Below are 13,188 nucleotides of genomic sequence, written 5' to 3'. Positions count from 1 at the left end.
GTCACAAATCACAGAATTTTCTTCTTTTTAAAGGTTGTGTAGTATTACATATATATGTAATATAAATATATAAGTAATAGATATATGTTTTTTTTTTAATATATGTGTGTGTGTGTGTATATATATATAAAACAATTTCTTTATCCATTTATCTGTTGATTGCCACAGGGTCATTCCATATCTTGACTATACATTTTTTTTTTTTTTTTTTTTGGTGACAGGGCCTCTTGCCATCGTCCAGGCTGAAATGCAGTGATGTCATCATGGCTTACTGCAGCCTTCAGTCCCTGAGCTCAGGCAATCCTCCTGACTCAACCTCCTGAGTAGCTGAAATTACAGGCACATGCCACCATACCTGGCTGAACTTTAAAAAACATTTCGTAGTGACAGGGTCTTGCAGTGTTGTCCAGGCTGGTCTCAAACTCCTGGCTTCAAGAGATCTCCCTGCTCAACCTCCCAAAGTGCTGGGATTACAGGTGTGAGCCACTGTGCCCTGCTGTGGGGATAGTTGGCTCATACAGCCCTGCTGCAGCTATTGGTAATAATGTTGAAATGAACATGGAAGTGCAGATGTCTTTTGATGTACTGATTTCAATTTTTTTGGATAGTACTCAGAGGTGGGGATGGTTGGATCCCATGGTAGTTCTATCTTTAGTTTTTTGGGGAACCTTCAACCTATTTTCCAAAATGGCTGTACTAATTTACATTTTCACCAACAATACACAAGGGTTCATTCATCTTTTTTTTTTTATCATAGCCATTCTAACAAGTGTGAAGTGATACCTCACTGTAGATTTTACTTTGCATTTCTCATATGATTAGAGATGTTGAGCCTTTTTTCTTATGTATGTTGGTCATTTGTATCCCTTTTTTTTGCAAAATGTCTGTTTACATTGTTTGCCCACTTTTTAATTCAGTTATTTAGATTTTTGCTATTGAGTTTCAGTTGCTTACATATTTTGGATATTAGCCTTTTATCAGCTATATGGTTTGCAAATATTTTCTAACAAATCCATGGATTGTCTCTTCACTCTGTTTATTGTTTTCTTTGCTATGCAGGAGCTAGTTAGTTTAATGCATTCCTATTTATGATTTTTTGTATTTGTTAATTGAAACAAGGCGGTGAAAGATCTGTACACTGAAAACTATACAGCATTGCTGAAAAATTGGAAAGGGCACAAAAAATGGGAAGATATTTCATGTTCATGGCTTAAAATAATTAATATTGTTAAAATGTCCATACTACCCAAAGTGAGCCTACAAATTTATTGCAATTTTTATCAAAATTCCAATGTCTTTTTTCAGAGAAATAGAAAAAATAATTCTTAAATTACTATGGAACCAGAAAAGACTCCAAATCTTGAGCAAAAAGAACAAAGGTGGAGGCGTCACACTCCCTGATTTTGAAATGTAAAGCTATTGTAGTCAATAGCTTTGACTACAGCATGGTACTGGCTAAAAAACAGACATATCAACCAATGGAACAGTACAGAAAGCCCAGAAATAAACCCAAGTGTTTATGGTCAATTGATTTTTGACAAAGGTATCAAGAACAGACAATGGGGAAAGAACAGTCTCTTCAATAAATGATGTTAGGAAAGTTTGATGTCCACATATGGAAGAATGAAATTGGAGCCTTATCTCATGCCATATACAAAAATCTACTTAAAATGGTTTTTAAAAAGTTAAATGTAAGGCCTGCAACTATAAAGCTACTAGAAGGAAACATAGGGGGAAGCTCTATGACATTGGCCTGGACATTGATTTCTTGAATGAGTCGACTTCACTTTTGAAATATAGTTTTGCCAGATAAAGCAGTAGTCCCCACCGTTTTTGGCACCAGGGACTAGTTTTGTGGAAGACAGTTTTTCCATGGACCAGTGGGGCAGGGATGGTTTTGGGATAAAACTGTTCCACCTCAGATCATCAGACATTAGATTCCCATAAGGAGTGCACAATCTAGATCCTATACATGCGCAGTTCACAATAGGGTTTGTGCTCCTAAGAGAATCTAACATGGCCGTTCATCTGATGTGAGGTGGACCTTGGGCAGTAATGCTTGTTCACTTACCACTCACCTTTTGCTGTGCAGCCTGGTTCCTAACAAGCTATGGATTGGTACTGGTCTGTCGCCCCAGGGTTGGAGACCCCTGAGATAAACTATTCTTGGTTGGAAGTTTTTAAGTATTCTTGGTTGGCAGGTGGGGTTTTTTTCTCTGTTTTTAGCACTTTGAATATGTCATTCCACCCCCTTCTGGCTTGCAAAGTTTTTACTGAGAAGCCTACTGATAACATTAGAAGACTCCCTTGCATGTGATGAACCAATTTCTCTCTTGCTGTTTTCAAGTTTCTTTTTTTGTCTTTGACTATTGATAGCTTGATTTTCATGAACTGTGTTATGGTCCTCTTTGGGTTTATTCTAGTTGGAGTCCTTTGAGCTTTTAAAATTGTGTATGTCTATTTCCTTCCTCCAATTTGGAGAATTGTCAGATATTATTTCTCCAGATCAGCTATCTGCCCCTTTCTCTCTCTCTTCTTCTCTGATCCCCATAATGCATATTTTCATCCCCTTGACATTGTCCCATAAAGTCCCTAAGGCTCTGTTCACTTTTTGAATTTTTTTTTATTCCTTTACTCAATAATTTCAAGTGACCTGTCTTTTAGTTCATTGATTATTTCCTCTTCTTCTTAATACAGCCTGCTACTGGACTCCTCCAGTGAACTTTTTAGTTCGGTTATTTTATTTTTCAGCTTCAGAACTTCTGTTTTTTATAGTTTCTATCTCTTTATTGATATGATTCTGTTCATGCATAGCTTTGCTGATTTTGTTTAGCTGTCTCTCTTGTAGCATTCTCTTGTAGTGCACTGAACTTTAATTTTTTTAAGTCTTTTCTGGCCATAGATTTCCATTTATTTGTTATTTCTCTCTCTAGATGTTTATTTTGTTCCTTTAATTGGACCATGTTTCCCTGTTTCTTCATGTACCTTGTTATTTTTTAATGTAATTTGTGCATTTGAAAAAATAGCCACCTCTTCCAGCCTTTACAGACTGGTTTCTTACAGTGTAATACCACGTCAGTCAGCTCAGCTAGAGATTCTTGGGGCCTCTCAACCCTTTTCTGGGTATCCATCTTCCCTGGGCTTGTTGGTATATTTTCCAATTAGAAGGTTTGCTGATTTCTTCTTTATGAGCTTGTAATCTCTTGTTCTCTCTTGCATCTGTCTATGGTACTGCAGATTTTCTGGCACTGCAGCCAGCCTCTAAGCTCTCTAGTTTTCTAAAATCTTCAGCCATCGAAAGTGTTTCAGTTTTGTCTATATTCCTAGTCAACTGAGACAGAAACCAGTCCCTTGAATAAGCCTCCCCACAAATCCAGAACATTGCATGTACTTTTTTACTTATTTCCTCCCAAGGGATAAGCAGTGAGCTGGGTGCTTTCTCTTGATTGCACTGAGCTGTGCTGGCCTCTGCCTGTGGCACTGGCAGATCTCCGCTGTTGCAACCAGCCTCTGAGCTCCTTTTTTCTCAGTGGCTCCCAGGCATTCAGAGTGTGCCAGTTTCCCGTCAGTGCTCCCAGTCAGTCGAGACATAAACTAGTCCCTCAGGCAGCCCCCTTGAAAAGCTGGAATGTTAGACGTACATTCCATTCTTCTCTTTTCTTCCCGAGGGAAAAGCCATGAATTGGGCTTTTTCTCCTGCACACACCGAGCTGTACTGGCTTAGGGGAAGGGCTGTCACAGTTGAGGTGAAATGGCTTTTCTTACCCATTTCAGCATAGCCATTCTTGGCATTAAACTTGCCTATGGTCCTGTGCCTTCTTAACTGGTTTCTGGAGTTCTCATAAAAGCTTCTGGATTACAAATTGCTGTTAAGTTGATGTCTTTGTGGGGAAACTGAGGTGTGGGGCTTCCTTTTCTGCCATCTAGTCAACATCACTTCTTCATGACAAGGAGTCTTAAAATTGGGATAGCAATTTTAGAATCTTGTCTCTTCACTGAATTTTATGTGCTCTGTACCTGAGGAGTTTTAGTAAATGGATTTATTAAAAACTCAAAAAATAAAGAGAGAAAAAGAAATGTGGGAAAAAGGTAAAATTACAGAGCGTTTTAAGAAGTTTCATTTGTTATTGCCAAAACCAAATAATTTCAATATTTAGCTAAAGGCAAAGGAGCTAATTTAGTTAATTATGGCTCATCAATTCTGTGGAATACTAGGCAGCCATTAAAAAACACTTGAAATTCTGCTAAGAGGGTTGATATTAAGTGTTTTTACCACAAAGAAAAAAAAAAGAAAATGGTAATTATGTGAAGTGATAGATATGTTAATTAGCTGATGTGATTGTTTCACTCTAGATATGTATATCAGATCAATTGTATACCATACACACACAATGTTTACTTGTTTGTTTCTTAATAAAGCTGAAAAACTATGGGAAAATATATGGCTAACAAAACAAATCTATGTCTCTCCCTCTGAAACTCCAGTAAAAAAAAAAGTATTACTTCAATGTGACAAATAGGAGAGAGGCATTGGCAGCTGATGACAGTTTTCAGTAGATACTTTGGGACTGCAGTGTTTTGTTTTTGTTGTTGTTGTTGTTGTTGTTTCTGAGACAGAGTGTTGCCCAGGCTGGAATGCAGTGGCATGATCTCAGCTCACTGCAACCTCCACCTCCCAGGTTCAAATGATTCTCCTGCCTCAGCCTCCTGGGTAGCTGGGATTATAGGCGACCACCACCACACCTGACTAATTTTTATATATTCAGTAGAGACGAGATTTTGCCATGTTGGCCAGACTGGTCTCAAACTCCTCACCTCAAGCGATCCACCCGCCTCGGCCTCCCAGAGTGCTGGGATTACAGGTGTGAGTCACTGCGCCCAGCCTGCAGTGTATTCTGATTGTGGTAAATACCTAGCAAAGCAGAAGAACCTAAAACTTGACTGCTGGGTGAAAGAGGCCCAGCAGAAGATGCCAGATCCTAGCACAACTCAGGAATTTGGGGCACATGTTTTTCCGCACATGACCACGGAACGAGTTGATGATGAAGGAATGGCTGAACACCTGCATGTGAAACAGTAAGACCTCCATACCACTCCCTGCCCACCACAACCGGATGTCTGCACTGCCACCCCCTGCAGTGGTAGAACTAAGAGACTCTGACTCCAGGACATCAGGCACAACCCAGTCTGCACCGACACAGGGATGAGCGAAAACCCACATGCCACAGGAGAGCTTCAAGGCCTTCTCACCAGGGCACTCGGGAAGGCCTAACTTCCCTCAGGCAGGAACTGGGCTTCCCCTGTGTGGATGATGGCCGAGCTAGCAGACAGTCCTGCACGTATGAATATCTGGGGATCTCTCAGCTACTGCATTTCTGCCCAGATCCCCCAGTGGGAATCCCGTTAGTGTATGAACAGACCCTAGACACAGAAACACACATATTATAAACAATCAGCCATGAATTTGAGGAAGAGTCAAAATATGATAAACAGAGGCCAAGACAGAGAGCAGAAAGGACCCTGGAGGAAAGTGTGATGCATATGGCTGAAGAAAATGGAAATTAAAATGTGTTCTTGAAAAAGATACAAAGCATAGTTTCCAAGAGGAAAGAGAAGCTATGGTATCCAGGAAACAAGACCATGATGCTATATTTTAAATCCATAACAAGAAGGGGCTCTTGGAAATTTCAAAGAAATAAAAACAGTAACAGAAATTTTAAAACTCATGAGTCTTACAATGGAGAAAATTTCTAAGAAAAGGGGGAAAATCAGAAAAAATTCAGGCAAGAGTACTCAAGAAAAAAAAAGACAATTGAATTAGAATCCTTAGTGTTCAATTAATTGAAATCCCAGAGAAAAAGAAACACAGGAAAGGAAAAGTTGAAAAGAATAACAGTAACAAATTCTGCAGAATTAAGGATATTCAGATTGCAGGGGTCAGTGAATGCCCCAGACAATGAGTGAAAAGAGCCCCTCCCAACACTTGCCATCATGAAACTTCCGAGCAGGAAGGAGTAAGAAAGAATCCCCTAAGCCTGCAGAGGAAAAGCAGATACCATGCAGAAGATTGAGCCCCACTCTGGATCCAGGTGTCTCAGCTGAACAGTTCCAAACTAGGAAACAGTGGAGTAATGGCTTAGCATTTTGAGGGACAGTTCTTTTCATCGTAGGTTCCTGTAGGCATCTATGCTGACTGTCCAGTATAGTAGAATAAAAACATTCTTACATTTTGAAGGTCTCAAAAATCTTCCTCATATGCATCTTGTGTCAGAAAGTTTCTGGAAACTGGATGCCACTAAGATACAGTGAATTAAAAACAAAAACAAACAAACACACAAAATAGGCGGGGCCCAGCACAGTGGCTCACATCTGTAATCCCATCAATTTGGGAGGCTGAGGCGGGCAGATCACTGGAGCCCAGGAGTTCAAGACCAGCCTGGCCAACATGGCAAAACCCCATCTCCACTAAAAATACAAAAATTAGCCCGGCGTGGTGGCAGTGCCTGTAGTCCCAGCTACTCAGGAGGCTGAGGCAGGAAAATCACTGGAATGCGAGGTCACACCACTGCACTTCAACCTGGGCAACAGAGTGAGACTCTGACTCAAAAAAAAAAAGAAAAGAAAACCCCACACAAAACAGGCGGAATATCCAGGAAACAAGGATCAGAACTGAATAGAGGGAAAGGGAATTTCCAGGAAATGCAATTAAGATATACACATGTACCCTAGAACTTAAAGTATAACAATAAAAAAAAAAAAAGAAAAGCTAGAAAACAAATCAGTTATCAATTTCAGGGAAAACAAAAAGGTAGTTTAGAAATTTTAATTATGATATACATTATACATCTCAGCAGGAGAAAATTCCTGCTGAAGAGAACTTCTATTTTTCATAATTTTGATGTCTACTATAGCTAAGTATGTATAAATAGTAAATATTAATTTAAATCTTTTGCTATAATTTTTTGGAAAATGGAGAGGAAAAGTATGAGTCTTTGTGTGTGTGTGTTTCTCTCAAAGAATCAAATCCTCGTCTTCTGGAGTAGGGCGCTAATACCTAACATGGAAAAATCAAGAAACAGTACAATAAGCTTCTTATTTAGAAAAATGGAATAAATACCAAAAAAAAAAAAGTGTGAAGTGGTTACTGCTGGAGAGAGGGTGGTGGACAAGAAATTGCTTGTTTTTTGACTCAGCTTTGTGGGGTTATTTACTTTCTGTTATGTCCATGTTTTATGTAAAATTTATTACAGAATTTTAGAGGTATAGGAGGTTATACTGTAACAGAAAAGAAAAAATTATTTTTAGAAGAAAAAGTAGACTAGAAAAGCATGCCAATTGTTAGTAGTTTGAGTATTAATAAAGTGATTATGTTCTTCCTTTTATATATATTTTTTAACTTTTTTTGGCAATAAATGTGTATTACTCATAAAAACTAAAAGGAGACTTTTTTTTTTTTTGAGACGGAGTCTTGCTCAGTCGCCCAGGCTGCAGTGCAGTGGCGCGATCTTGGCTCACTGCAACCTCTGCCTCCTGGGTTCACGCCATTCTCCTGCCTCAGCCTCCCGAATAACTGAGACTATAGGTGCCCGTCACCATGCCCGGCTAATTTTTTTTCTTTTTTTTTTTTTTGTATTTTTAGTAGAGTTGGGGTTTCACCATGTTGGCCAGGATGGTCTTGATCTCCTGACCTCGTGAGCCACCCGCCTCGGCCTCCCAAAGTGCTGGGATTACAGGCATGAGCCAGCGCACCCAGCCTAAAAGGATACTTTTTACACACACACACACACACACACACACACACACACACACTCTCTCTCTCTCTCTCCCCACACCCCATTGTCTCTCTCCCTCTTTCTGTCTCCTGTATACGTGGTATACATGGTGCAAGCATGAGTTAATAAACCAGAGAGCACCAAGGTCAGAGTTGCAGTGGCAGACGCGGGGTGTTGCAGGCACCATTCCTGTGACGGGCCCTTGGAAGGCCAGGAAGTACTTAGACTGGAGGTGCAGACTTGGCTCTGAGCTGCTCCAGAGCAGGACAGCTCTCATTATATGATAGTCATCATATTCATTCTTTTTTTGTTGTTTTCTTTTCTTTTTTCTGAGACACAGTCTCGCTTCATCACCCAGGCTGGAGTGCAGTGGTGTGATCTCGGCTCACTGCAATCTCCGCTTCCCGGGTTCAAGCAACTCTCCTGCATCAGCCTCCTGAGTAGCTGGGACTACAAGTGCCCATCACCATGCTCAACCCATTCTTTGCATATACTCAGCACTGCTCTACACACAATGTCCTTTAAATGAATTTTAATCAATGAGAGTGAATGCATAAAAACTTTCACCCTAATGAGGAGAGGAGAATAGGATTATGTAGTCCTTTGGAAACAAAGAAATGGAATTAGTGGATTCAATTTTACAGACAAAACAGATTTCACGTTCAGCAATTAGACCTGCCCAGTATTCATGAGCTGGCTTTAGAAGCTGTGTGTCTTTCACTGTTAAAGGCTGTGAGCAGGAGATGGATTTCTGCTGTGGTTGGGGGGCTAATGTCCATACACTGATCTAATGTCCCATATACTAAGAAACTTCGTTGCGATTCTGGATCAAGATGTGTCCACCTGTGGACCATTAGATAGTCTTGGCTGTGGCTGCTCTGGAACATGAACATGCAGTCAGGGAAGCAAACCTAAGTCAGGTCAGGGTGAGGTCTGAGCTGAACCCATCAGCTCTTCCTCTGTGTGATCACAATTCACGGCAGCCCATCCTGTTCCGGAGGGAATTGTTCTTCTTACATTTAATGAAGGGCTGTGGGTCTCCTTCTCTTGTGTGACAGGGAAGTTTACCAAGTCTCCAGACTTGCCTGGAGTCCCTGGAAAATATGAGCTCCCTGCTCATAGGGGTCTTTAGGGTGTCTGTGAGCAACACTGTGCTACCTCCAGGCCACTCCTTGGACATCCGCTGGTCTCTTGCCTCACGACCTCCCCTGCCTGCATGGGAGGACCTGGAAAGGGAACTGGCCATCTAACAACCTTCTTGGAGCACCACCTTCCGCGTGCAGGTCCTGCCCCAGCACGGTCATCCTGACACTGCCTGCCTTTTTCTTTCTTTATACTTCGTAGGTATCTCTAGGGTCGCAGATTGATTTACAGAAGAAGAAGCGGCGAGCGCCAGCTCCTCCTCCACCACAGCCACCACCACCAAGTCCCCTGATCCCCAGCCGCACTGAGGATAAGGAGGAGAACAGGAAGAGCACAATGGGTGAGTGAGGCTTGGCCTGCCGTCTGCATGCGGGGATGCTTGCTGTGTCCTGGAATGTCACCTCTGATGTGAATTCCTGCAGTGGCCTCATCCATAATGGCATTAACCCAAAAAATATTAATGCTAAAGAAAGAAGGGCTGGAAAGAAATAATTGCAAGTTCACTTCATATCTTACTAGCAGTATTTCGTGGGCATTATGTGAGTATTTAGGAGGTGGGGGACGGTGGAAACGGGGAAACGGTTGTAGGAGCCCGGAGAGGGTGAAAATGGAAAGCCTGTGAGTGTGAGTGTGTGATGTGTCACTGATGACAAAAGGAGAAGTTCCTAAGGTGACATCGTGGAAGCTGCTTTGAAGGACATCTGGCATTTCAAAGAGATCTGAGGCCACAGGTGATATATAGACAAGTTGACATCAGCTCAGTAATTTTTAGGCCATCCTGTTTGAAATTGATCTCCACTTTTATTTCCTGATACACATTTAGCAAAGACCCTGATCTTCTTTGAGAAAAAGAGAGCCCAGAAGAAAGAAGATGAACTCATAATATCTGTGGGCAGAAAGAGACCTATTAGATCATCATTGCCCACCCCTCGTGCTACAGGCGAGGTGGAGAGAAGCTGACTGATGGCACTCTCCAGGTCCAGGGGAGTCAGGGGTTCATTTTATTTTTAAATCATTCAGCATTTGTTATTTCACTTATGTAGGAACAAAAATGGCTCTTTCAGAGAGTGGCTGGAAAATGGCAGCCTAGGAGTCACACCCTCCTGAGCTGAGAGCCCCGAGAATGGCATGTGTCAGTGCTCATGCTGAAGCCACCAGCACTCACAGGCCACTCACCATGCCCTTTAACACACCCAGGCAGCCGCGCATTGTGCGTTTGCCCTAAGGTCTGCAGCTGCACGAGGGAAAGTCCGCCCAGGATAAGTGACAGCCTTGGCAGTTTCTGGACCTTTAGTGAGAGCTCCATGGCAGTTTGTCAGCGTCTTTCCCCTTAGTCAATTCCCCACTTTTAATGTGTTAGCATTTCAGCCTGGGAGTCAGTTACCCTAAGAAGCAATAACCTGTATTGCATGTCACCTCATCCCCTTTCCCAAAGGATTGAAAGAAAACATTGTCAGTGGATCATTAAAATAAACTGGTTTTCTCCTATTTCATGAAGAGCCTCCCTTCTCCCTTCCAAGCTCTCTCCCCATTTTTTGTAAAGGGACAAAAGCCCCTGGTTTAAATCTTAAGTGGCATCCACTGTAAACGGCTGTATGTGTTTGGGTCGCGCTGATCCCTAGGCCAGTCACTTCAACCCAGGGCAGGACCCCCTGACTCCGTCCTGGAGGCCTGAGTCCTTGTGTCCCATGTGCTTGGGACACAACATCCCCACCCTCTCTACAACTCAGGACATTCTTCAAAACAAACTTGGAGAACTATTACCCTAAACAACCAAAGGGGTTGAAAAGTATAAATGGCTCAGGAGATAAGTTAAATGAATGCTTCATCTAGCCAGAATAGGTCAGTGACCTAGAAAAGCAACAAGAATAGGCTAAAAACAGATCTATGAACCTGAAAAAGACTAACATGAATAAAAGGAGTTCCTTTAAACTTGACAAAACTCTGTAGGGGGTGTTGAAGGATAGTTTTCAAGCCCAGCATTTATGTAGTTGTGTCTGTTAAAAAGAAATTGCAACCAGGCCTGTCTTTCCAAACCGCTCCAATGATAGAACACCACGTATGTAAAATGTTAAAGTGTGAGTGTGGCTGGATGTGGTTGGTGCCAGATGAGAATGGATTAGGTGCTGGATAAGACTGGATCCAGTGTTAAGTGTGGCTGGATCTGGTATTGAGTGTGGCTGGATCTGGTGCCCAGTGAGGTTGGATTTGGTGCCTGGTGAGTGATGGCTTAGCTTAACCTGCTGAAGTAACTCCCTATTGATTCCGTATAGGTGGTGGACGGCAGGTGCCACAAAAGCCTCCCAGAGGCACTGCTCGGGGTCCACCCCAGTTAGTGCTCCCCCCACCCCCGCCCTACCCACCTCCCGACCCAGATGTGGTGGAGCCTCTCAGCTTTCCCGGGGAAGGCACTGGTTCCGAGGCCTCAGACCAGAGACCCAAACGTATGTTCCTCTTGCTTCATTCTGACTGTGTTGACTGTTCATTTCTCTAGGCACTGTGACGTCAGGGCTGGGTTTCCAGATTTTCCATTCTTGTCTTTGGATGTGTGTGCCTTTCCTTCTCAGCTCTTGTTTCCCAATGCTGAATGCAGTGTGTCTGATTTCACAGAGAACACACTCTGGAGAATTTAACCAGGAAATCATGCCTATCTGTGGTCAGACTTCAGCTAAACACACACCTTGTGGTTGTAGGGACGTCAGCTAGGAGCCAGTGTTCTGATACTAGAATGAACCTCAGAGTGTCTGTAGAGACAGCTGTCCGGCACAGCCGTCATGTGATCTGGATGGTGGGCTGACTCAGGCAGGCTGTGGGCACATCTGCAGAGGTCACACTCGAGAGCTGGGGAGACGTCCTTCGTAAGGTAGCCTTGGAACTCTGTGGCCAGCGGCCAAGCATGAGTACTGCTTGTCTATGGAAAAGGAAACTGAGGTATGAGAAGGGGAAGCAGGTCACTTTGAGTGTACTAATAGCCAGAATGAAAGTCCTGCTTTGCTTCTGTTTCCTGGCACACCCTGTTTGAGATGAGGCTCTCCTTGTTGTTTCCTGGGGTTCTTTTGGACTTTAAAAAGTAGGGATAGCATTCCCACCTCCAGACAGGCATAGTTTTATACACTTACTCTCTATACTCCATGGCATTATGGTCATATTAGGCCTGCGTTTGGACCGCTTCAGTATGTCTTAGCTGTGCGGCGACACTTCCTGATAAAGCAAGTGCCATCCTGGGCTGTGTACACGGAGCAGCACAATGTCACTGTGCATGCAGCCGGGAGCCCTGCTGGTGCCCACATGAGTGTGCACAGCCTTCTGGTTAGGAAGTTCGTACTTTTTTTGCCACTGGACCGCTTTATCTTTTTCTGTCTTCTTTCGAAATGATGATTAACTGCCTGCCAGCTTCTGGGTAAAGAAGATAATTGTTTGATTACTTATCGAATTTCTCTAGGCAAAATAATCCTGATTCATTTTATCTTTCTTCACAAGTACCTCTTTTCCACCCTTAAAATATGTTTGATCGTCTTGACATTCGACATGCTTCTGAATGCAAATGAATTTTTTAGGGCATTCAGAAAGGAAGGGTTAGGCTTATCAATCAGAAAGACAGCAGCTGTGGTGTGGATGGCTCCAGAGCCATTTCATCTCCGAAGACAGCGGGTTTTAAGCCCTACACACCAAGGCCATGAGAGTCGGTGCTCTCTCTTGCGGCGATGCCCTCACCTACAGAATCTCCTCCCTGTGGGAAAAAGTGAGGGAAAAATAGCTGGATGAAAGCTATAAAGCCAAGTACAGCCCGTTGGCAATCACAGAATGGGCCCAGCACCAGGGCTGTGTGGCAGCCTGCACAGGATGGGAGAGCTGGGTGCAAACTTGCAGACCCTCGCTTCCTCCTGGGTTCCCTGTGTGTTGGGGGCATTGACTGTGCAGGTGCAGCATCTGCTGGGGCAATGTGCCGACAAGATGTGGGAGGGGTACTGACCAAGGCTGCAGCAGGCTTGAGGCATCAGGCTTCATCCTGCATCTCTGCAGAGCTGTGGAACCTCCCCACCCGCTGCCCTTAGACCTTCGGACAGGTCTGGGCTGGAAGGAGAGCAAAGTGGCAAAGAGAAGACCAGACTCACCTTCATCTTGTCTTGTGGCTCTATTTCCTCCCTGTGCCCTCTGCCAGCTCCATACTAGTTCATTCCCGCAGGTCCATGCACCTGGGGCTTCCTTTGCCCTCAGCATCATAATTCGCCTTCTGCCTCCTCTTCCCCTGTCACAACCACAGCAATGGAGT

General features: G+C 43.3%; 1 protein-coding gene across 3 annotated transcripts in view; it reads left to right on the top strand.

Annotated features, from left to right (window-relative positions):
- The window catches only part of COBL (cordon-bleu WH2 repeat protein), a 303,066-nt gene that overhangs the window by 217,790 nt on the left and 72,088 nt on the right, over positions 1 to 13,188 (top strand). For 2 of the 3 annotated variants that reach the window (XM_023232060.2, XM_023232062.2), the window contains exon 7: positions 9,117 to 9,255. In XM_023232060.2, the coding sequence (XP_023087828.1) occupies positions 9,117 to 9,255 (139 nt within the window). Of the gene's footprint in view, positions 1 to 9,116; positions 9,256 to 11,188; positions 11,360 to 13,188 lie in introns of all 3 variants that reach the window. The other variant, XM_023232059.2, reaches the window with a different exon arrangement.

This window comes from Piliocolobus tephrosceles, chromosome 8 (assembly GCF_002776525.5).
Source record: "Piliocolobus tephrosceles isolate RC106 chromosome 8, ASM277652v3, whole genome shotgun sequence".
NCBI classification, from domain to species: domain Eukaryota; kingdom Metazoa; phylum Chordata; class Mammalia; order Primates; family Cercopithecidae; genus Piliocolobus; species Piliocolobus tephrosceles.
The sequence above is the reverse complement of the archived record's forward strand: the minus strand, read 5'-3'. Positions and strand labels throughout refer to the sequence as shown.